The 21,354-nt window shown below is 42.5% G+C and overlaps 9 protein-coding genes across 9 annotated transcripts; 3 read left to right on the forward strand and 6 right to left on the reverse strand.

Moving 5' to 3' along the window:
* Nucleotides 1–1,132: 1,132 nt before the first annotated feature.
* Nucleotides 1,133–3,436, reverse strand: K450DRAFT_250739 (uncharacterized protein). The gene is made up of 2 exons (XM_051590615.1): nucleotides 2,781–3,436; nucleotides 1,133–2,687 (listed from the first exon to the last, which is right to left on the reverse strand). The coding sequence occupies exons 1-2, from the start codon at nucleotides 3,390–3,392 to the stop codon at nucleotides 1,359–1,361; spliced, it is 1,941 nt and encodes a 646-aa protein (XP_051442770.1). The 5' UTR covers nucleotides 3,393–3,436; the 3' UTR covers nucleotides 1,133–1,358.
* A 105-nt stretch (nucleotides 3,437–3,541) lies between these two features.
* On the reverse strand, nucleotides 3,542–4,613 carry K450DRAFT_250743 (uncharacterized protein). The gene is made up of 4 exons (XM_051590616.1): nucleotides 4,435–4,613; nucleotides 4,243–4,369; nucleotides 3,987–4,166; nucleotides 3,542–3,913 (listed from the first exon to the last, which is right to left on the reverse strand). Exons 1-4 carry the CDS (start codon nucleotides 4,498–4,500, stop codon nucleotides 3,825–3,827), a joined length of 462 nt encoding a protein of 153 aa, XP_051442771.1. The 5' UTR covers nucleotides 4,501–4,613; the 3' UTR covers nucleotides 3,542–3,824.
* A 944-nt stretch (nucleotides 4,614–5,557) lies between these two features.
* K450DRAFT_250747 (uncharacterized protein) lies at nucleotides 5,558–6,326 on the forward strand. Its single transcript, XM_051590617.1, has 3 exons — nucleotides 5,558–5,691; nucleotides 5,826–6,002; nucleotides 6,067–6,326. The coding sequence occupies exons 1-3, from the start codon at nucleotides 5,602–5,604 to the stop codon at nucleotides 6,172–6,174; spliced, it is 375 nt and encodes a 124-aa protein (XP_051442772.1). The 5' UTR covers nucleotides 5,558–5,601; the 3' UTR covers nucleotides 6,175–6,326.
* Nucleotides 6,327–6,478: 152 nt separating this feature from the next.
* K450DRAFT_177400 (uncharacterized protein) lies at nucleotides 6,479–7,899 on the reverse strand (the record flags this gene model as incomplete). Its single annotated transcript, XM_051584262.1, has 5 exons — nucleotides 6,479–6,680; nucleotides 6,750–7,078; nucleotides 7,145–7,191; nucleotides 7,256–7,396; nucleotides 7,464–7,899. The coding sequence occupies 5 exons, from the start codon at nucleotides 7,897–7,899 to the stop codon at nucleotides 6,479–6,481; spliced, it is 1,155 nt and encodes a 384-aa protein (XP_051442773.1).
* Nucleotides 7,900–8,935: 1,036 nt separating this feature from the next.
* On the reverse strand, nucleotides 8,936–14,389 carry K450DRAFT_250762 (uncharacterized protein). The gene is made up of 29 exons (XM_051590618.1): nucleotides 14,081–14,389; nucleotides 13,983–14,011; nucleotides 13,865–13,916; nucleotides 13,759–13,797; nucleotides 13,353–13,698; nucleotides 13,234–13,292; nucleotides 13,137–13,172; nucleotides 13,031–13,073; nucleotides 12,829–12,968; nucleotides 12,684–12,764; nucleotides 12,565–12,621; nucleotides 12,365–12,501; nucleotides 12,217–12,296; nucleotides 11,882–12,156; nucleotides 11,709–11,819; nucleotides 11,610–11,640; nucleotides 11,458–11,539; nucleotides 11,364–11,398; nucleotides 11,233–11,301; nucleotides 11,101–11,174; nucleotides 10,939–11,030; nucleotides 10,812–10,860; nucleotides 10,620–10,723; nucleotides 10,475–10,563; nucleotides 10,328–10,411; nucleotides 10,229–10,251; nucleotides 10,117–10,157; nucleotides 10,036–10,042; nucleotides 8,936–9,973 (listed from the first exon to the last, which is right to left on the reverse strand). The coding sequence occupies exons 1-29, from the start codon at nucleotides 14,322–14,324 to the stop codon at nucleotides 9,042–9,044; spliced, it is 3,441 nt and encodes a 1,146-aa protein (XP_051442774.1). The 5' UTR covers nucleotides 14,325–14,389; the 3' UTR covers nucleotides 8,936–9,041.
* Nucleotides 14,390–14,871: 482 nt separating this feature from the next.
* On the forward strand, nucleotides 14,872–16,113 carry K450DRAFT_250768 (uncharacterized protein). Its single transcript, XM_051590619.1, has 5 exons — nucleotides 14,872–15,172; nucleotides 15,241–15,378; nucleotides 15,445–15,831; nucleotides 15,896–15,966; nucleotides 16,046–16,113. The coding sequence occupies exons 1-5, from the start codon at nucleotides 14,889–14,891 to the stop codon at nucleotides 16,075–16,077; spliced, it is 912 nt and encodes a 303-aa protein (XP_051442775.1). The 5' UTR covers nucleotides 14,872–14,888; the 3' UTR covers nucleotides 16,078–16,113.
* K450DRAFT_250769 (uncharacterized protein) lies at nucleotides 16,046–17,319 on the reverse strand. Its single transcript, XM_051590620.1, has 2 exons — nucleotides 17,066–17,319; nucleotides 16,046–16,998 (listed from the first exon to the last, which is right to left on the reverse strand). The coding sequence occupies exons 1-2, from the start codon at nucleotides 17,287–17,289 to the stop codon at nucleotides 16,149–16,151; spliced, it is 1,074 nt and encodes a 357-aa protein (XP_051442776.1). The 5' UTR covers nucleotides 17,290–17,319; the 3' UTR covers nucleotides 16,046–16,148.
* A 73-nt stretch (nucleotides 17,320–17,392) lies between these two features.
* On the reverse strand, nucleotides 17,393–19,478 carry K450DRAFT_250774 (uncharacterized protein). Its single transcript, XM_051590621.1, has 9 exons — nucleotides 19,334–19,478; nucleotides 18,957–19,274; nucleotides 18,805–18,886; nucleotides 18,583–18,734; nucleotides 18,196–18,520; nucleotides 17,959–18,125; nucleotides 17,803–17,886; nucleotides 17,656–17,732; nucleotides 17,393–17,582 (listed from the first exon to the last, which is right to left on the reverse strand). Exons 2-9 carry the CDS (start codon nucleotides 19,233–19,235, stop codon nucleotides 17,480–17,482), a joined length of 1,269 nt encoding a protein of 422 aa, XP_051442777.1. The 5' UTR covers nucleotides 19,236–19,274; nucleotides 19,334–19,478; the 3' UTR covers nucleotides 17,393–17,479.
* A 520-nt stretch (nucleotides 19,479–19,998) lies between these two features.
* On the forward strand, nucleotides 19,999–21,353 carry K450DRAFT_250784 (uncharacterized protein). The gene is made up of 3 exons (XM_051590622.1): nucleotides 19,999–20,165; nucleotides 20,380–20,445; nucleotides 20,520–21,353. Exons 2-3 carry the CDS (start codon nucleotides 20,432–20,434, stop codon nucleotides 21,010–21,012), a joined length of 507 nt encoding a protein of 168 aa, XP_051442778.1. The 5' UTR covers nucleotides 19,999–20,165; nucleotides 20,380–20,431; the 3' UTR covers nucleotides 21,013–21,353.
* Nucleotide 21,354: the final 1 nt, after the last annotated feature.

Raw genomic sequence — 21,354 nt, forward strand, 5'->3', positions numbered from 1 at the left:
GAGTAGATTCAATGTCAATGTACACGAATGTGACTCCAATACCGATTGATTATTGTATCTTGTGGCAATATCACTTTTCATATTGACTTGAAAATTGTTATTGTACCCAGGCTATTGCCCCCAAGAAAAAAAAGGTTATCTATTTAGTAACATCGATAACCATTGCCAGAATCCATATAACGTTAACTCACATGACCAATATCGTGACATAGCGCAGCAAGAAGTAGTGCCATTGCGTCGATTTTCGATAAGTAGCGATTGGCACGAACATCGTTGAGTATGAAGAACAAGACTCCAGTGACGTCGACGGCATGAAAGAAGTTGTGATAAGGATTTGGAAAATAGCCTTTGTCTACGTCTATGATGAAGTCTAACAATTCGGATAAGCTGACGCCTGCAGCCGTATGCAGGTCCAAACGGGCAAACATCCCCAGAACTATTCCATAGAGCTCTGGTCTTGAGCGACTGAACACATCAAAGTCTAGACTGAGTGGGCATTCTTTATGTGAATTGACGAAATGAAGCAATTTCTAGTCATGGAACAAAGGCGATTTAGTTCTGCTGTAGACAAGTAGCATGGTATAGACGGGGATCTTCACTTACTCTTTCAACAACGAACAGATCCTCTGCTGCGAGACTGTTATGTCGAAGTACCAGCATGGGTAAGAATTATGTAAAAGGAAGATGATCTGTAGAGCTGCTTTCGCCGAGGTGACTTTCCCACTCGCACTCGCCTTTTGCGGATTGGCGGGGGGTGGCAACCCATTTTTTTTTTTTTTTTTTTCGTTTGGCCATAAATTTGTGACTTGCATCGAGCAAGCAGAACTTTGCTTAAACTGATGTACGGTATCTTAGGATAATTTAGAATTGCACATAACGCGGCTATCTGACGAGCATGTAAAGCCATTTCTTGGAGTTTCAAGGGATTGAGCGGTGCCATTTCTCTGGGGGGAGAGAGCCTGGTGGGTAGTGACAGTATGCCTTTTACCTAATGGGGACGGGTGGTATCACACGTGCAACGCTTCATATTCAGAAGCCGATCATCATCACACCTCCACTACATGTCTGCATGACCTCAATAACAAAACGTGGTTCATAAATCCCATAAGCTTGAAGTCATCCGAGCCAAGTGCATGAATTTTTATGATTATAATGAAGCGTTTATAGGAAAGATCAGGATGCAAAGGTGAGAAGGAGGTTGAAAAATGGCGGGCATTTCCACTTTTAGGAATGGTGATCCAAGCGCCAGTGAACGCCATTTCTCGGTTTTCCAACGGTTTTGGAAGCTCTTATTTTTTTTATTTTGTTGGGTTGTTCACATAATAAAGAAATAAACATCAAAAGATTAACAACGTAAATCATGGTTTGCGTCTAGTATGCGCGCGTCTGGTATCAATGGTATTTGCATCTTCCCAGTGACGATCAACGTCACGGCCATACCAGACAAACAGCTCCTCGCCTTGCTTGATATCACGTTTGGTCCAACAAATGACTTGGTTGACAAGTGCACCTTCCAAAAATGTAATATTGGAGTTCTTCTCTTCGTTCTCGTTCATAAAATGGAATGGGCAGTACATTTCTCCTTCAGGGTCGGTGTAAGGCATACCATCTGCATCCGTTGCATCCAGCACGGTTTTTCGGTACATAATGGAGTATTGTGATGCCATGCCTACATTGTCTTTGAGAGAATCGAATTCGTCTTCTGTCATGGGTACACCGAAATAGAACCCAAGCGGCGTGTTATGAGGCAAATCGCGCGCAGCAAATAGTCCATTTCCTGAATTCGGAACAGTTGAAGGTTTGACTTCTACGATATCTTGCCAGCATTGAGGTACGTTGCTAAGATCCAAGTCTGCCAGGTCCACATGACTGGGATCTTCAGAAGGCAGCGTGGTATTTATGCCGGTGTCTTTGCCTTCAATGGCAGCAGGTAAAGAGGATATGGCAGAGTTGGATTTGAGTTGACCAGCTGGTCGGGGCGGGGATGCTGGTGGCTCAGATTTGGGGAGAAGGGTAGGCGATAGTAACAATGGCGGTGGACTATCTGGCTCAATTTTAGAGGCTGCTAATGCACTTGAAGGCGATTCTGAAGATGATAGCTTTCTTCGGGATATATAGCGATCAAATTCAGTCAGTTCAACCTTGGGTTTCTTGGCAGGAGGTGATCCATTAACGCTGTTTTCACTGCATACAGTATTATTCGTTGCGCTCCTTTTGTGACCGCTAGATTCTGATCCGTCGCTACTTCTTCTGCGTTCTGTTTCTATGTCTGTGTCTCGAATTTCCGACACGGGGGCATCCCGTTTGACAGCAGTTTCGCTGTTGAGGATAGCCGTTGCCGACAAAAATGTTTCCAGATCAGCTGTGTTCACACCACTGATGCTGCATGCTTCCATCTCCTTGATCTCGTTCTGTGCATCGGAGGGTTGTGTTGTTTCTGATTGGATATCATTGCTAGTATCTGTCGGATGTGCAGTGGGGTTGCTTTTTCGGATGCCAAAGCAATATGGCCAATCATGTTCTACAAGTTTCTTCTCCCATATCCGATATTCCTCCACTGCGTGTTGAAAGTTGCATGGTTCATATGCTAGTTTAAAATGAGTAGACCGACTGCCGGCGGGTTTATAGGGTATAAAATATCGGTCGCTATTGTTGGTCAATATAGCAGACGCCGAGTTCATTGGTGTCTGCACCAAAAAATAAATAAATAAAAAAAAAATTATGGCATATTAGTTAACAGCCACACAAAAGTCTAAATCTGAACTTTTTGCCTGGCTTACCTTGCCTCGAAAAACTTTTGGAAGTTTTAACTCGTCACTGATCTTCTTGTCCATGGCAAGAGCTGCTTTGATCAACTCGGTTCGTGGTAAACAACGATCAGGGTGCTGTCGTAAAGCAAGGAAAAGCATGTAAGATTGGTTGTGCCAGCGAGGTTGTGTGGATAATCTTGCAAAGGGGTTAGATTTGTTTCCACGTCTTTGGGTTATAGGAGCCTTGTCCTGTTCTTGTTCACTGCCATTCCCGGAAGGTGGTGTTGAGCGGCTTCTGGATCGTAATCGAGTTTCGGGTTCCTCGACGGCAGGAACATTAACCGCATTTTGAGAATCAGGAATTAAAGCCATGGTGCCATCCTGGGATATTGTATTCGTCTGGTTAATGAGACTTACACCTGCGCTTAAATTGGTTATAAGAGCAGCTGCTTCTGCATCGGTAGGCAATGTGTCCGGAATGAAGCTTGTCGCCGTGCCATTTTGATCCGAACTGGATGATGAGGAAAGAATAGGGCTTTGCGGAGCGGGCATTGTGCTTTTCCAACTAACGGTGTCCTGCATTGCCTTCTTGGAGTGCTGATAACCTGTATCAGAGTTATTAGCTTTCAAAATGTTTGACATTATTTGACAGGCTTTGTTAGAACCCAGCGAGAAAGTGCACCGTGTCAATGGGGGTTGACAAACAAAAAGTTGGATCGAAAAAATCCGTGACTTTGCTTTGTTTTCTGCGGACACCAACTTTTTTTTTCCCCCTTATATCTTATGCTCACGAGGTATTGAGCACCGAGTTGAATGGATATATCTGCATTACGGTGTCTTTTTGGTGCAAAGATTTGCACTTGTATGACACACTACCGGTTCGATCACGTTAAGGAATACAAGGTAGTTCGGCGATGAATTTAGTGTCCCGATCCGAAGACGCGTCGGTATACTATCTACTAAGCATGAAAATCTCCAGCTCCACATATACACGGTCTCAACAGTTACCATAGGGTCCAACTAAAGATGTATCTAAATGCCACTCGTTTATATATAAAAATATTATAGAACATCCTACTTTGATGACTTGCGCACCAAGGAGGCTACGACCATCGCGCCAACAGCCGCAATACTTCCAACAATTGCCAACCCAATTACACCCTCTGCAATACGACGTAAGCGTTAGTCATTAATGTATTCTTCTTTCGTCTTTTCTCCTCTTTTCCTGTTTCATACCTCGTGAGACTTTCTCATCGATCAACTTATTGAGTTCAATGGCTTGCGAGTTTTTGGGTTCATGCACCAAGAGTTGCTGATTGAACTTTTTAGCTTCGATATAATTAGACATCTTGTAATGTCCGAGAGCAAGATAGTACAGACATTCTCGTCGTCTTTCTGGCGCTTGCTGGTATATTTCTATAAGCACGCATGAAAAAACCGTGAGAAGGACTGCCAAGCCAAGTCTTTTCTTTTAATAAGCTTCCCCACCTACCTGTGAGGAGTCGGACACCTTTTTCAATGTCAATAGTTCTCTTGCATTTGATCAAACCCCATGCGTAGTTGAATTTGGTTTGTATGGTTGCATACTCTCCTTCTCTCATGTATTGCTTGCGAAGTACCTTCAAAGATTTACAGCGTCAGTTGATAATGCCAAAGGAAATAGCTCATAAAAAATAACACCTACTTCGAGGCTTTCTGCAGGCAAGGGAGTTTCTGCATCGGAAGCGAATGGGATCGAGTCTGTGGCCATTTCAATGGTTGTAAAAGATCTGAAAAAAGCGATCGTTAAAGCTCAGCGCAGCAAAGTCGAGAAATCTCAAATGATGGTGTGATACGTCATACGAACTGGTATGTGACCTGCAGGTGCGTTGAAATTGGAAGATGAAAGGCGTACTTTAAAGGTACAAAGTATAAAAGCGCGAGCAACGATCAAGGTAATTCATACTACAGTGGCTGTCATATATCAGCGACCATACAATCACGATTCCTGTGGAGGTATTCGGTCTTTCAACACTGTCTTATTGCTCCACATAAGGTAGTGCAACTCATAAACTGAAGCATTGAACAAGACAATTTGTAGTAAACGATTAACATTTCAGATCAATATAGAAAATGTTACACCATAACTTTGTAAATAGCCCTTTAATTTATCAACGCCCCTGCTGGAAGCACTATCGGATCTGTTGATCCTATAACATCGGGTATTACTTGATGCTGAAAGAATTGCTATGGCAGTAGTAGCGTTGACAATATAAATTGGTCACGTTGAACATCCGATCTTCCACCACTTTCCGATAATTATAGATCTTTCTCGTTGTTGCAGTACCTTTCTTACCAGACTTGCTGGTAAGTTTATGCTGTTTAGGTATGTATGTTGACATGCATGTCAATCAAGTTTCTCACATACAGAAAAGGCGTCATGGATAGCATCCTCGTCCTCGTAGTTCATACAATTCTTTCTATTGTATGTCATAGTCTCTAAATCTGCACGTCTAAAACTGCCAAAGCAGGGTGATCAAGTTAGCCCATCTTCATCTTCATTTTTACAGTGATATTATTGTGTTCCAAGCTGTTTAGTTTATATGAGGATAGCCTATGCCATATATTCGAAGAGGTTGATTAATTTTTAATGATGATTGATGGCAACTAGAAAGATGTTGGTGCGTAGTTCAAGGTCAAGTCTGCAGTTCTACGAGATATTAAGAAAGGCCATCAGCAAGGGGATAAGATCTGGTCTGGGTTTAACGATCACGTGCCTCTGGCGAGGTGGTGTTTTTTGGTTTTTTTTGCACCGCAGAGCCTCGAATACCACCGACTTTTTCTTCTCCATTCGCAGAAATCAATAGTTGTCATGAACCAGACTCAAGCTGTTGCTGAACAATTCACAAAGTTCTACTACGATACTTTTGATCGTAACAGAACCGAGCTCGCCTCACTCTACGTAAGTAACTTTGTGCCTTCCGGATAATTGCAGATGACTTGACACTGGTTTCAACATCATATCGTATTGGCGCGACTGACTTCGCCCTCGTGTTATCTAATCTTGATACTGACTATAATTAACGTCATTTGCAGCGTGATCCTTCAATGCTCACCTTCGAAGGTGTTCAGACTCAAGGTGTCAACAGTATTGTTGAGAAGCTTGTTTCTCTTCCTTTCCAAAAGGTTGCTCACCGCATCAGCACCGTTGATGCCCAGCCCTCAAACCCTAACAACCAAAGCATAGTTGTTACTGTTACCGGTCAACTTCTTGTAAGTATATTGCGTCGCTTACAATAACGCGCGTGGAAATAGATACTAATGGGTCCTTCTTTAGATCGACGACGAAACCAACCCCCAAATGTTTACTCAAACTTTCAACCTTATTGCTGATGGTGGCTCCTTCTGGGTCTACAACGACATCTTCCGCTTGAACTATGCTTAAATGGAGCGATAACAAAGTTCGCCGGACACGTATGTTAAACTATAAGCGACAGTAGAATATACCTTGATGAGGTAGCTACTGATAATAAAATGAAATATTTCATCCTTGGGGTGTAGCAGTAGTTATTCTATCGATCTGGTAAAAAAGTGTGAGGTTTTATTTAAGATGATATTGGGGAAAAACATGCGGCACATGTGCAAATAAAGAAAGTTACAAAGGCAAAGTGTCCAACACGTTCCCAATCAGTGATCGAAACATGACATGCTTTATATGCAACAGTTCAACGAAGGCGCCGAACTGATCTTTACAATTCCTGCTTTGGCACTGGTTGAGCGTTCTTGTCGAAAGCAGCAAGGATGTTCTTACGACTCTTGAAATTGTCTGCCTTTGCTTCAGTGACAGAGCCGGTGCTTGAAACCTTTTCGATACGTTGCTTCTCGGTGCTCAAGAAGGCATCACCCTTCTCAAGAACCTTTTCCATGATCTTGTAGTAGTAGGTTGCCAAGCTGGAAAAAAAAAATCATCAAAAATTTCATTCAAAACATATATGCGCAAATAAGGAGGTTAATGATTACCTTTCGGAAGACTTCTTGGCTTCCGCCTGGGCCTGTTCCAAAATGCTCTCGCGAGTAGCCTTATCAGAGGTAGAGACGAACTTGATAGCAAGTTCATCCAATGCAGGGATACGGCCAGCTTCATCATTGAGACCACCACCAACAACACGATGAGTGCCGCAGTGCTTGTTCAAGAATTCAACGAAACCAGCTTCAGTGCGTGCACCTTCGTACGCGATAGGAGTCTTGTCATCGCCCTTGGGGAAGAACTTGAGAGTAGGGAAACCAGAAATGTCGTACTCAGTACCAATATCACGTTCAGTGTCGGCATCAATTTTAGCAATGACACACTATTAAAGCATGAAGTTCAGTATAGAGGTTCAGCAAATGTCTACGACGCGGTTATTGTTACTTACGTTCTTTTCGTTGGCAAAGGTATTTCCAAGCTTTTCGTAAATGGGAGCTGCCAAATTCAATTGTGTAAGGTACAAGACGTGGGGTGCCCCATCAGCCCAAGCCAAACTTACCAAGACTTTTGCAGTGACCGCACCATTGAGCATAAAATTCGACGAGAACATTCTTGTCAGATTGGTCAACAATGGAGTGGAAGTTCTTAGTATCCAAAACAACAACGTCAGACTTGACGGCCTTGATACGAGGACGAATACCTGGAAAGAACAATGATTAGTACTCAGTTCCCCTGAAAGGTTGGTGGTACCTAATAATTTGACATACCGGTCTTATCCTTGATAAACTTGGACAAAGAATCAAGGTCGCGTCCACCCTTGTAGTCTTCAACACCACTAGGAGAGTTGACACCCTTGGGGAACCACTTCAAAGTGGGGAAACCTTGAACACCATATTCGCCACCAGTATTGCGGTGAGCGTCGGCATCAAATTTGGCAACAATGACTTGGTCTTGAGCATGAGCAAAGGCGTCACCCAACTGGGCATAGATAGGAGCAAGGGTCTTGCAGTGTCCACACCAGGGAGCATAAAACTCGACAAGAGCAGGCTTCGATCCATCGATGGTAGTTTTGAAGTTATCGTCGTTAAGAACAACGACGTTTCCCTCGAGTTCAGCGGTTGTGGAGGCACCAGTTCTAGGCTTGAACAAGTCACTAGGAGAGTTTACGTTTTTGAGATGGTCGAAGAGTCCATTGACTTGCATGGCAATTTGCTGGGGAGTAATTGACTTTGCATTTTCAATAGCAGTAAAGACGTGTCCTTGGATCTTTTCCGGTGTCAAAGTTCTAGCGTTTGTCACCAGTTCAGTGGCCAGGTTACCACCTTGGTAGTGGTCGTAACCCAAAAACGCCGCATTCAAAAGGGTGAGAAATATGAATAGATTACGGAATGCTCCCATTATTATTCAGCAACAAAGGTGAATCTGTTTGGAAAGGCTTCTTTTTCCGTCTTTATTTGCAGACTCGCCAGCGCGGTCATTGCCAAATGAGATTTGAGCACGATCGCAGTGCAGAGCGCGAATAACGTCATCGATTTCAATTTCAGATTTTTGCACAGTAAAAGTGATTACTCCAAAAAAGGCATTATCCACACACCCACTAAGATAAACTGTCCGTGCTGTTTCGGTTTCAGTGCCGCTTTGCATCGCGAACAGCATGAGTAAGCATGGCTATGTAATCTCTGTATATCGAGCAAGGCATTCACCTGAAGCTATTCTTAGATTATCAAAATAACCATTCCAGAGAGGCTCCATTCATACCTCCGCCCGAGCAGAGTATCTTTGAGCGCGTAGCTCCGCAAGGTGAGTCTTTGGTACAACAGTGATAGACATCGACCTATTAATAACATAAAATATTTTCCCAAGAATACTACGAAAATGCCTCTCAGGTTGGTAGCAATGTATTTCTACTCGTAGTTTCAATAAGTACTGACTTAATCTCTGCTAGGCTAAAGCCCTCGCACAAGAGCAAAATGCGGGGGACGAGCGTACCCACCGGGAGTATGATGTGGTGGACACATGGCACATGGGGCAAGATGTACCGACTGTGCTTGAAAGGTCCAGTCGTGAGGAAACCGAACGACGCAGCAAGTCATAGCACAAACAGTAAAAATGTGCCTTGAAGATATTATTCATTAATAAGTATTCGAAAATATCGTTGGATTCAAAGAAGTGATGTTTTTTTTTTTTTTTTTCTTTTCAAAATGGTCAAAACAATGTGCGTTCATTAAATTTTGCTATTACTACATCTACTTGAATTTAAATATCTATCTTTTTACACTATTATGTACAATATGTGGTCTGTAAGTTCATGTTATAGGTGAGTATGAAGTGTTCAGTCAGCAGTGTTAGTAATACTTGATTTTTTTGGAGGGTGAGTCAGGAAGCACTTCCAAGCTCCTCCCGATTTTGACCGCTTCGTATAACAACCATATCCTCCCTAGCAAGTCAGTGATTTCCTTCGTACTACCGGCTTGGCAAACGACTATACGAGCACCAATGATCGAGGAGCCCAGGCCGTTTGGTACGGAGGCTTCACAAGTTGGACAGTGTATATCTTGATAGCAGATTTTGTCTTGGAGGTTCCACTTCACAGTGATAGTGTCTGACTGCTTTTCCCGAAAGAGGCTGCTGTTCCAATCCTGCTGTGGAAAGAGTTCATATATGTAGCATGGGGAGCTTGTAGGATGAGGCTGTCGTAAAGATTCAATGTACTTGCTCGAGACAGTCTTCTGTTGAACTACGAAGTTTTCTTGTTCGACACAGTAGCCCAGTTGCATCCTACATTGTTGACATGTGATATTGTAGCGAGTCTTCTTTGTGGGCTCCATAGCAAAGGCAACGGGGGGATTAATGTAACTTGGTTGAGGTAGAGGTGGCTCGTCTGACATGTCCGACACCTCATAAACGGATGTGGTGTCCATGTAGTCGATCACGAATTTCTGGGAAAGGGGGTCCTGTTGTTGCTCATCTTCTAGCTGCTGCAACTTCGTTTCGTCGGGTTCAGGTTCTTCTGGTTCGCCGCTTGTTATTAATGTATTCTGTTCATTGATCAGCTTTCCTGATACATATACAGTTTCTTCTTGAACTTGAGCTTCCGCGATGTATTTATCCATTTCCATATCATCTGTATGCATACGCATCTTAACAAACGCTTCCAATTCCGATATGGCTTCATCAAACCCATTGGTATGCTTTTTACACTGGGCTCTAATCCATTTTGAAAGCGCATTGATATTATCAGGTTGCAGGAATCGGTGTTCCAGCAAAATGATGGCTCCTAGAGGTTGCAATGTTAGCAACGTCTATGTCTGTGTCTATGTCGTTCGGCATGGTGCTTACCCCAATCCTAAAGATAATGAGGTGAGTTCAAAAAGTTTCTTATAAATGTATATACCACTTTAGAAAGAGAGGTTAATTTACCTTCCGATGTCTGATGCACCGACCGAGTGCCTGGTTAACAGCTATTGGGAACATGGAAGACAATGTTAAAATAAAGTGTTAACAATGCATACTAAAGATAGAAAGATCATACCTCGGTGTGCTTGAATGGAATACCTATAACAAAGAAGTGTAGACTATCAGACATCGGGCACACAATATTCTTAGATTTAAATGTTGCATTCCGTCTTACCATTCATCACCATTAAGAACGTTTTTCCCTGATTTGCGTGCATTGGTATTGTAGTCACGTTTGGATATGACCTGAAAGTCCTTCCTATGATGATGCGTGAGTACTGTAGTCTAAAGCTTGCTCTGTGTACAAATATCGTTGACCTACAGGTTGGGAAAAGGTATGCCGATAGATACAACAGCTCTGCATCTTGCGTCGCTAAAATCAATGCCCTCGCTGACTTTGCCACGGTAAACCTACTACATCATCAGAAAGGTGCTGTCTATGCCTCCACTTCTTTATGACCCCTTACCGCTATGAGCATTGCGCCATTTTGGGTGCCATTATTAAGGTTCACCGATCCATAGTATTTTGTAAGCTCCTTCTCAAAAACATTCTTCGCGACGTTCTGGGGTTCTAGAAAGGGCGAGTGTTTTAACCAGTTGATAATGAACCAAATGAATTTTCACCATACATTTGCTATCGGAAACGTTGTGATGCTTACCTGTTATCATCATCTTTGCTTCTGACAGCTTTGCCCACAATCCAGTGCGCTGTGAGAGAATTAACTCAGTATTTATCACCACATCACAACGCAACAATGTCGTATTGTGCAGGACTGCCTAACGTACCTTCCATCTGGACATAAACTTATTTAATGCCGCATAGGAGGGAACAAAACATAGGATGCCGTTTGGAACAGTCTGAGCGATACGAAGGAGGGCTGAAAAAGCGACAAGTCAACGACAGCAGAAGGCGAGTTATGATCGATCAAAGTCGTTCCTAAGACTTACCATTTCCAATATCGTCCTGGTATACATAAGTATCCAAAGTTTTGAAGCTTCCCACAAGGCTAACTCTATCCGGTCTGCTGTACGTTAGTGATGTGTCTCAAGATACCAAGTAACTTAAAAAGCTAAACATACCCATAGGGTATGACGCCTGCCCAAATTTGTGATCTGTCAACAACATGGTTTGTTTCGAGGCGGATTGGGCTTTTTGAGAAATGGTCAGATATGTATCACGGTAATTTCAAACATGAAAAGCAGGATCTTACAATTCTGTTTGTAATTCCGAGCTAAATGTATTCATCTATTCAAGTATCAATGAGTAAATCGAATCATAATATAACAGAAGAAGGCGTCACTTACAGGAGATAGAGTGCCACTGCAGAGTAACACGGAGCGCGCCTGATCAGTTATATCCTTGAACGCTATACTAGAGTTTTGACACCTGCCAAGAAACAATTGTAAAAAAAACCGCGTTCTTATCTATCTCCTTGCCATAGTTACCGCTATCTTACCAGAACGACAATTTAAATTCCCAATCCGATTCTGAAAACAAGAGATTTAATGAGAAAGGCTTCATAGACCGCATTATGCTCACTTTGATCCGTAAATACCTTTACTAAAGGTCATACGATTCTTGTTGGCGCGCTTCATCAAAACCATGACGTAGTCGCTAGGATAATCAACTCCTTCTTGGAAGAGATTGCTAAACACGACGAAAAGACCTATTCAAGCATAGTCTTTGAGTATCTCTCAGTATACTAGACATAGTCCGTCTCGAACATACCTTCTAATAGTATCAAATTCTTGGTACTGAGGCATTTTTTCCTGGGCTTTCTTTTTTTCTCCCCAGCGACAGCCGTATCGTCTTCTTCATAACCTATTTCCATCACCTCATCATCGTCATCGTCAAAACCAAAAGCTGATTGGCTATTCTTTGCTTTTCGCATTTGATTTATAGCGAATATAACCTGCGCCAATGCAGGCTTCAAGTCGTTTTCCATCGTGAGGCGATTTATTCCCAATCCGTTCAGCTTACTGACAATCTCTGATCCTGTCCATCTACCGAAAATGTCAGTACCTCTTCAGTAGTGCTTGAATAATCTAAATCAAAAAACTTACGAGTTGATGTAATGTTCGTATTCCAATGCCGAGAACTTATTGTTGGGGTCCACAATCCATTCTATCATTGATTCCACAATCTGGTGCGGTAAAAATGGTGATGAGTGATGTCGATGTCTTTTAAGTAACCACTATAGATCTTACTTACATAGAGAAGCTTGGTGTGATGTTCAACAAGGATCATATTTTTGATTAGTACAGTGAGTTCACTCTGTAACAGTATAAGCTCTTTTTCATGGATAGCGAATGACGCTGCATCACGAGCGACGTCTTCGATGTTATGAGCTAGAATGGTATCGCTGTTAGCCTTTTCGAATATTTGATATTTTCAAGCGAACATTATGCTACCTTCATCTATGATTACAACAGCGTCCTTGAGATTGATGTCGTATGCCTCTCTAATCACTAAAGCAATGATTATGTTGAGTAAAGATCTAAAGAGACAAATGTTCTCCCAGTGTACTTACGGGGTTCAATGAGATAATTGTACGGGCAGAAAATGATCTCAGCAACATCCATCAAACTCTTTGCAGCAAAATATGGACATCCTAATGGAAATCAGTCAGTTTTCAACACATGCAATATACTTGTACGTAACTGGAAACTTCATACCATGTGTTTTACGTCCTACGTTGATCAAGTCTTCAATGTCCCAAATAAAGTTACTACTGCCACGTTGAATACTCGAATGTTGAGTGACCTTTCGCACATTATGTCCGTAGGAGCAGAGGTTCTTATCAAGGAGTTTTGAGCTTGAAAGCATCGACCAGCATTAGAAATGGCCTTCAGCTTGGCGATAATACAATTTTCTTACCATTCCTCGTTCTTGTTAGACGCCTTTGACACTTTGGGATGTACTGTTGAACCTTGTGGTTAGCTTCACTTGCAACGCTCCAAAGCAAACGATAATCGCAGCTTACTGCAAAATTGATCCCGACTGCCCAATATCGTCATTTCTAATCCGAACAGATTAGTTTTCTCATATCACATTTGGGAAATTGCAGTTAGAAAACTCACTAGGTTGATATACTGTCTTTCCCTTGAGTTCAGCAACTACTTGCGAAATCTGTTTATGACTGCCGAGTACGTTTCAATATTTGTGAACTGAACACCTGGTCGATTTTATAAGCACTTACGTTCGCGAAGCATAGTATATCTTATTAGCTTTCGGCAATCCTGATGACAGCTTTGGTGGAGCGGTTTGCGCCTTCTTGGGCTGTGCTTCTGTATCTTTGAGTCGCGGATCTAGTTTCTCAAAATACCGTAATCGTTTGCGTTGTAATCGTGCTGGTTGAAAAGTCTGAAATTCATCTTGTGTTGCACTCTCTGGTTCTGGCTCCGGTTCTTGTTTTGAATTGCTCGTTCCCCAGACTTTGTCGACCTCGTCCGGCGTGAGAATCAGAAGATCGTCTTCTTCATCAAATTCAGCCTGAGCATTTGCAATCGAGGCAGCTCTTACCATTTGATCGTTTCTTTGCCAAGCTGCAGATGAAGAGTTAGCCTAATTGGACGAAATCATTCTCAATTGTATTTAATGCATACCCAAGGCAGCGCAAAGCAGGGCTAGTGATTTTCCAGAGCCTGCAAATCTGAAGGTGAGATCGCAATTGTTTTTTTTTTCAAGATGTGTCAGGTACAAAATGCGTACCTGTTGGACTCTCGATCAACGCATCCTGTGATTTAGTCAGCGCCTCTATGACCTACAACAGAAGAAGTTTAGTTCTAACGTCTGAGTGCATATTGGCCTCAAGTGGATGTAAATTAACCTTGGACATCATTTGTATCTGGGCAGGGTCTGCGAGGATGGCAAATTTAAGACAAATTCACAGCTACATATGCATAATGGGTCGCAACGACAGCTTACATGGTTTGAAGGGGAACTGAACTTCAATTCCTCGGATAGGAAGAACTGTACCCCCGATTAGTTCTGCAATGTATTCTACGGTCGAAGACGTAGCTTCCACAGTTGTAGATTCGCCTGCGCTACCATCGAAATCCAATGCTACGAAATCTTCTTGGAAATCTTCTTGGAAATTAGCTCTAGTCTGTTTTCGCTTTTCTTCAAGTTTGGATATAAATGCTGCTGGAATCTTGTTTCTTCCGCCCATTCATCCGTTTCTGTATTCGTTTTCCGTATTCGAAGCTGTCAGTGTAGATGTTTTGCAACGCGTGGTCAATGGCGAGAAATTTACCGTGTCAGTCACATTTCCGCCAAATTCTGTGCCCTGGGGTGCGTCGCAGTCGGCGATAGGTTTTTCACCGCAATGTTAAGCACTGTATTTAAAATAATTGACAGTCTCAAGATACGGATGCTTCAATACGCTCATAAGTAGTTTTAGTTGCTCAATAACTGCTTTGTATTTTTTATATCATGATTGCTGATGAAGAAAACAGTCGGCAGGAACAACTTCAGCTTTTGCTATATACCATCTTCTGCAACAGTTACTGAAGGTTTTCATTCAGTAGCAGGAAACTCAAGAATGGACATATCATGGATGGGACGCTAATAACGCGCTCCTAATGCAAGTGACTTACAGTCAGTCATAAGAAGCAGATGTGATCCGCTAGGCTCGTGACGGCAGTTTTGGGTTTGCCACAAATTTTTGGAATGCAGTAACCCCGTTGCTTCTTGAAATTCTCTTACCTTTTGTTTGGCTGACTTGAAAGCAGCAATGTCCAATGAAGTCAATGCAACATTTTGCGAAGCATTGCAAGGTCCTAGGATATATCCCGACTGGATTAGTGAAACAGCAGTTTACTCGTTCGATGCTCTGACTTATTTATATTTTATACTGGCCTTTCTTTTATTTCCCTATCCTGTCTATCGCGTTATTGCACACAAATTTAACTGGGAGGTCAATACAAAGACACTTGCAAGGCACTGGAGTGACATTACGCTCGGACTTACATATGGATGCATTGTATTTGTATTTGGAAACTACACAAAAGCTTTCAGGTCTGCATGATTGATCGATCGATTGCATAGTTGAAAGGGCATGATGTTAATGGATCTGTTCTATTTAGTTGGATCACAGTCGTTGCCTTCTATCCCTCACTCTTCGGCTATGCTTTGATTGCTGAGCTACCATTTACCAAAACTTCACTTCCAAGGATCAAAACTTGGCCGATCGGAATGTGGATCGTTTTCCTTCTCGCCCTCGCGTAGGTATTCAGCGTATTGTAATAGCGTATCAGTGTCGTCATTGATAGAACCAAATGCTTTCATAGAGTTATACTGGCATTCGCTGCTTTCCACATATACCTTGCTGCGACTCTGCCTCTTCCTTTTGTCATATACTATGTCTGTGCCTTGGCCATCCCTTTATTTCTCTTGTTATCCGCTGTGGCCATAGTGTACGAATCTACACACAATGTCATCCAGAAGACCTTTGTAGGCATTAAAGCTAGCCTGACGTCCTGTAAAGGCAAAGCGCCTCTGGATGAGGAAACACAACCGGCACGCCAGGATAGTGAAGGCGAGCAGATTGGGGAATCGTCCACTACCAAGGATGTACATAGTACTTCTGACGCCATCCCCGTAGTAGAATCGTTTTCGCCTGTGGCACTCCACCTTCACCATTGGCAGATCTTTTACGTGCTTAGTTTCTTTACAAGGTAATTAGGAAAACGGAAAGAAAAAGCATGATGGTATCCATGACTAATTGTCTCTCCACGCCAGATTTAATCATCCAGTATCTCAAGTTGCCGCTGGCATTGTTCTGGCATGCTACATGGAGGGCATATGCGCCTGTAAGTATAATTATGCGCAGAACAAATTCGTACAAACGAAAGAACAACCATCTAACTCATTTTTGTTATTATCAAACAGACGGCTATGATTCCCTGGTTAATGACGCATAATCATTATTATTTAGAACGCGTTGAAAATGATACAATTTGTTACATATTATACATATTTTATAACCTCAAATTTAAGCTATACGAGCTGCTTCTAGTTCACCTTGCAAATGAAGATTTTCACGTCGAATGTCCTTTCCAATAAATGCAAGTCTTGAATTTTTTGATTCTGAAGCTCCCCATTTTTGATGCGCTGTCACCGAGAGTTGATCATTGACTCCTTGTAAGACCATCTTGTATTCGCTGTTTGGTACAGACAATACACCTTTGACTCTCAACAAATTATCACCAAGTTTGCTTGTCATATCGTTCACAAGCTTCTTGACCTTTTCAACATCAACATCCCCGTCAACAAGAACTAAAGTATGCTCGATACTTGGATCATGCTGCTTTTGAGTTTCGGAATTCAGCACTTCTGCAGCCAGTTCGTTTTCGGGTCGAACGTTAAAAAGTTTGCTTGCGTCGACTTCACCATACGATGTCTTTATGATATTGGCTGTAGGGTTGTAGTCTTTGATAAAGCCTTGTAATCTGTCGATATCGGCGTCTCGAGTGGCTGAGTCTAATAGATCCAACTTGTTAAGGATGATGATATCGGAAGTCAGAATTTGTGCAATACGTTCATTCTTGTACGCTGATTCTGTGGTATCTTTTGGCTTTGTAACCATGGCATTAACGGTTGTGGAGATGAAGTTCCTGGAATCCACTACGGTGATGATGGAGTCCACGTAAAACTCTTCTTCAATGCCTGTTCCGCTGTTCTGGCTGATTAGGTTTAAAATAGGCGCAGGATCAGCAAGGCCGGTGCTTTCTAAGATAACATGGTCTGTTAAATCGTCTTCTCCTTCTGCAGTCTTGTTTCTGTCGGCAATATCGCCTAGGACACCGATAAGTTCTCCGCTAGACGAACAGCAGACACATCCCCTGAAAAACGACAAGGTGAGTCTACGTGCGTTGTGGATGATACATACATGGGATCAATTGTACTCACCATCCAAACTCATACAGGTTCTCTAGCCGCGCATACTGTGGCGTAAGGACCTCGTTTTCGAAGCCAACGGCAGCTGCGAATTCGTTTTCTATGACGCTGACGCGCTTGGGTAAGGACGAGGTTTTATTGACGTTCTCAGCTACTTGCTTCAGAATATTATTCAGCAGGGTTGTCTTTCCTGCACCGAGGAATCCGGTAAGAATGGTTACGCCGATTCTGCTCATGTTTGTAATTTGTGTGAGGAGTGTGTGGTGTACCGGATAACCATTTTATACTTTGTCGGGGATGACAAACGTTGTGTGGTGTCTACATTTCAAACCCAGCATTTGTCAGAAATTTGTCAGTGATTTGTGAAATGCTGCCAAATCATGGAATTTATATATAATTTTTAACATGACGCATAGAAGATATAACTTAATCATGCACTTCCAATAGGTCCATTTCATCTAAATTATAAACATCACCAGCACCTTCAAACAGGCGCATGTAACAAAGGTTGCCTTGCATATTGAAGTGTCTGATGTGGCAGAATATAGTTAGTATCATGAAAAGAGTAACTAGACAAGCAGCACATTTGGATCAATACATACTTGTAAGGATGACTTGGATCAACCCAAGATCCACACAAAAAGCAAAAGTGTGTTTGGCATATTTGGCAAGTCATATGCTACAGAAGCAATAAGGATCAGAGGACGGATCAACTTCAACTAATGTGCAAAACGAACAGATAAACTTACATTGCAGCCAAACGTCTTTTCAACAGGTATATGACACGTAGGACACTCCACGGTGTTTTCTCTCTTCCATTTTTCTGTCTCCATCTAGTTGTATGACTTCATCAGACCAACTGATATACTACATTGATAAAAGCGCACGTTTTGCAAGAAATTTACCTCTATTTTATAGTCGTTGACCAGTTTGTCCAAGTTTTTCTTGCCATATTTGGCCTCTAATTTCTTCAATTCTTCGGGATCATCTTCACAATCAAGATATTGTTGCAGGATTGCAGGTGTATCTTTAAACTGGCAATGAACTTGCTTGCCATGCCATGTCTTTTGACCTGGTAAAATGAGATGAGATACTAAGGCTCTAGAGTGAGGGAAGATGTATCTTTCTTACACAGTACTTACATATCAAACAAAATGCATATCCACACTCAGAACAAATGCAGAGCTTATCATAATTACGGTCCTTAAGCACTGGTTGTTGACATTGTAATCGAGGGCAAAATGTAATTGACGGATCCGCTTGCAATTTTAGTTGCAGCTGTAGGCGGTCGTATCGATTTGCCAGATCTTCTCCGACAATGAGGATTAACTCTTCTTGCGACGGAGGTTCATTATCGTCTTCCTTCTTAGCACTACACTCCAAATCAGGACACCGAACTTGATGGATCATTCCTTCTCTAATGAGCATAGCAAAATAGCCAGTCAGACAGACTTTGCAAAAGACATGCTGTAATCATTGTAGTTGTTAGTACATGTGCCGTATAACCTCATTTCCTTAACTTCACTTACCCCACATCTGGATAATTGTGTACAAGACTCCCCTTTTTTCTCTTCCATACAAATACTGCAGGTGTAGCTGGTATGCACGAACGTTTCTTGCAGGCAAGATTTTTCGTGCTGTTCTAAGATCTTTTTGAGAGAGACTCCGCCGCTGCAGGTCACTACCATTGTTTCGCAGTAAATGTTTAGTTAAAATTTAAGACGTATACATGGTATAAGCTGTTCACTTACCATTTTTCAGCTCCAAAGGGAATGATACACCTAGACAACTCAAAGCATCATGTTGGAGAAAATCCGCAAAATTGTAAAGTATCTGACAACGATGCTTGGATTTAGAGTGGTGGGGTCGAATCTCACGCAGAAAAAAAATATACCACACCTACCACGTTTTTCTCGCTTTCCCATATCTCGTGAAGTCTAGTTTTCAGCACATTCAATTGATCCTTGTTCAGCCACACATTTTGAATAGAAAATTTGCAGACGTCTTGCAATGGGTATCTCGGAGTCATAGTGAATTCAATGATGATAGGTGGCAAATAATGCAGGTGCATTTTCTCCTGATCTAGTATGACCTCGACTGTATCGTTCGGGATTTCGATACTGACAGATAATGTCCCGGATATGAGTTCTACCCCTGTAGTCAACCTATGACTGCTGTACATAAAGGTTTGTCCAAATATCGACTAGCAAGCATCGTCTTACTGTGATTAGTCAGAGATTCGACAATCAAGTTCTGAATAATGACCCAGCGGCAACTTACGGACAGTGCAACAAGCTCTTCCTTCTGGAGCTCATCGTTGAGGGGATTATCATCCTCTTCTACTACTGAAGATGAGGCCATGGCATTATTAATTGTGACAGGTAGAATTGTGGCACTGGCTGAAATTTTGTCGAGGTAAGTTTTTGCAGCCTGTTTTTATGGGGGGTCTCCAGTGTCCAATCCCAATCCAGCATGCTTAACAGCTTCAACTGCTTGACACTGGGACGTGAGCTATTTGATTGTTGCTACAAAACGACTCTACAAATAGGAGATAAGGGGACTATGAGTAATCAATGCCAATCCCTTAAAGCATATTACCATGGACCTCGTTAAAGCTGCGTTGACAAGATATCATTACAAGCTGTGTTATTCTGGATAACTAAGCACAGTGTAGGAGAACTCTGGGATAAACGAATATGAAACGCAACTGAGGTCTTCGTGAAGATAGTAATTATCTGTATTGGCTTTCGGGCAACTCGACGATTTAGCCTCAGCCAGTCGGTCCAGCGTACATTTATGGCACTGTAAAGAAGCCATCCCATTGGATGAATTAAAGACCTCCTTGCCAAGAGATCAAAAGTAATGAGAAAGAAAGGAAGCAGGTCTATATTAGTTTAAAAGTCTTCGTATTTAGAACGACGAGGTGCCTATCATGAAAAAAATCGGCATCTATTATTGCCGCATGACGAGTCAAGTGAGGAAAAGGGAGTAATAAGTGATATCTCAGAGTCCATTTTCTACCGCCGTCTTTCCGACTCTCTACCCATATTCAGTTCTTCGCCCCCACAACTACATGCAAACGAGTCCTTACGAACAGCCTGACATTGACAGGGTAAGGTTCCTTTTCTGACTCCAATGAGCTTTTCTCTTGCGCCCTTTTGTTTCGTCATTACTTCTGGACGTTGGGAGCGCGTCGCAGACGGGTGAACGCGTGCGCCTCTCCGGCCTATAATCATTCTTCAGATGCCATTGTTGCATTCATTTACCTTCACTTTGGTGTCTACACCACGTTTGAGCTCCCCTATCTGACCAATTTTCTCGAATAGCTTCTTAGCAGACTTAGAACCAGGCTTGCTCTGGCTAGTTTCAAGGCACAGCATGGATACGAGAACGTCAGTCTACCGCATTTAGAGGACAAACTTCTACCCACTTCTGATTCATCTTCACCTCCTAACCGATCACCCAGCTATCGTTATCAGCATTATCGACCTCTCAATCGCTATAGCGGTCCATATCATGCACACAAAGGCTACGATCATCAACACGAACCATCTACTCCGCCACCGCTTACTCTTTTCGCCTCCCCACTATCTCCCCGAATTCCTCAAAGTCCAGTATCGGACCAGCGCGCCACACCTCCTCCCCGTAGTCCATATCTTCATCATAAAGCTCTTACCAGTCCAGGAAATCGATTATCGGCTAAGGATCGTATGCGATTTTATCGGCGAAGTGCCTCACCGTCCGCACGGCCGATCAATCGACAGCACCGACCTCCAACACATCTTTCTCAGGTGTCTACTCCTCCAGGAACAGAACATTCATCAGCGTTTATGCGAGTCCGGTCCATGGGCTCACCATCATTTGAAGACATGACGCTGGATAAGGACGATACAGATGCTGCTAATTTATTAGTCATGCTCCATAACTGTCCTTCTCCAGCGGGGTCATTTGCCCCATGATGCGTATTGACAAATAGAGGTAGTCTACGCTAGGGCCAACTTCACTTAAATTCTCATTTTATTCTTTTCCACTTCCACATTGCACAGTGGCAACGAGCGCTATGGACACGTTTTGCGTTTGACAACCTGTGCCACTTTCCCGTTCCTCTGCTGTCCATACGTTCTCTCACATATTCCTTGATATTATTGAATTTTTTTTTTTTGGGTTATCATCCAACTCGTTCCATTGTGTTTCCTTTCTTTCTAACTCCTGTTTCTAATTTGCGATTTAATCTCGTCTGTACTCGTCATCTCCTTCCAACATGTACATATGTTGCCTCAACACGATCTTTTTATAACATT

The sequence above is a fragment of the Umbelopsis ramanniana genome, assembly GCF_025399195.1.
Source record: "Umbelopsis ramanniana AG unplaced genomic scaffold K450scaffold_46, whole genome shotgun sequence".
NCBI classification, from domain to species: domain Eukaryota; kingdom Fungi; phylum Mucoromycota; class Umbelopsidomycetes; order Umbelopsidales; family Umbelopsidaceae; genus Umbelopsis; species Umbelopsis ramanniana.

Excerpts from the sequence above, each read along its gene's own strand:
- K450DRAFT_250739 (XM_051590615.1), bottom strand. The coding sequence starts at position 3,392 with ATGTCAAACATTTTGAAAGCTAATAACTCTGATACAGGTTATCAGCAC. Across the intron at positions 2,688-2,780 it reads CAAAAGTTTTTCGAGGCAAG|ACACCAATGAACTCGGCGTC; the intron begins GTAAGCCAGGCA and ends TTTTTGGTGCAG.
- K450DRAFT_250743 (XM_051590616.1), bottom strand. The coding sequence starts at position 4,500 with ATGGCCACAGACTCGATCCCATTCGCTTCCGATGCAGAAACTCCCTTG. Across the intron at positions 4,370-4,434 it reads TGCCTGCAGAAAGCCTCGAA|GTACTTCGCAAGCAATACAT; the intron begins GTAGGTGTTATT and ends AAATCTTTGAAG. Across the intron at positions 4,167-4,242 it reads AGGTGTCCGACTCCTCACAG|AAATATACCAGCAAGCGCCA; the intron begins GTAGGTGGGGAA and ends GCGTGCTTATAG.
- K450DRAFT_250747 (XM_051590617.1), top strand. The coding sequence starts at position 5,602 with ATGAACCAGACTCAAGCTGTTGCTGAACAATTCACAAAGTTCTACTAC. Across the intron at positions 5,692-5,825 it reads CCGAGCTCGCCTCACTCTAC|CGTGATCCTTCAATGCTCAC; the intron begins GTAAGTAACTTT and ends CGTCATTTGCAG. Across the intron at positions 6,003-6,066 it reads CTGTTACCGGTCAACTTCTT|ATCGACGACGAAACCAACCC; the intron begins GTAAGTATATTG and ends GTCCTTCTTTAG.
- K450DRAFT_250762 (XM_051590618.1), bottom strand. The coding sequence starts at position 14,324 with ATGGGCGGAAGAAACAAGATTCCAGCAGCATTTATATCCAAACTTGAA. Across the intron at positions 14,012-14,080 it reads TCAGTTCCCCTTCAAACCAT|ACCCTGCCCAGATACAAATG; the intron begins GTAAGCTGTCGT and ends CCATCCTCGCAG. Across the intron at positions 12,622-12,683 it reads CAATTATCTCATTGAACCCC|TGATTAGAGAGGCATACGAC; the intron begins GTAAGTACACTG and ends TCATTGCTTTAG.
- K450DRAFT_250768 (XM_051590619.1), top strand. The coding sequence starts at position 14,889 with ATGTCCAATGAAGTCAATGCAACATTTTGCGAAGCATTGCAAGGTCCT. Across the intron at positions 15,173-15,240 it reads AACTACACAAAAGCTTTCAG|TTGGATCACAGTCGTTGCCT; the intron begins GTCTGCATGATT and ends TGTTCTATTTAG. Across the intron at positions 15,967-16,045 it reads CATGGAGGGCATATGCGCCT|ACGGCTATGATTCCCTGGTT; the intron begins GTAAGTATAATT and ends ATTATCAAACAG.
- K450DRAFT_250769 (XM_051590620.1), bottom strand. The coding sequence starts at position 17,289 with ATGAGCAGAATCGGCGTAACCATTCTTACCGGATTCCTCGGTGCAGGA. Across the intron at positions 16,999-17,065 it reads AACCTGTATGAGTTTGGATG|GGGATGTGTCTGCTGTTCGT; the intron begins GTGAGTACAATT and ends GTCGTTTTTCAG.
- K450DRAFT_250774 (XM_051590621.1), bottom strand. The coding sequence starts at position 19,235 with ATGTACAGCAGTCATAGGTTGACTACAGGGGTAGAACTCATATCCGGG. Across the intron at positions 18,126-18,195 it reads ATATGCATTTTGTTTGATAT|GTCAAAAGACATGGCATGGC; the intron begins GTAAGTACTGTG and ends TCATTTTACCAG. Across the intron at positions 17,583-17,655 it reads GATCCAAGTCATCCTTACAA|ACACTTCAATATGCAAGGCA; the intron begins GTATGTATTGAT and ends CTGCCACATCAG.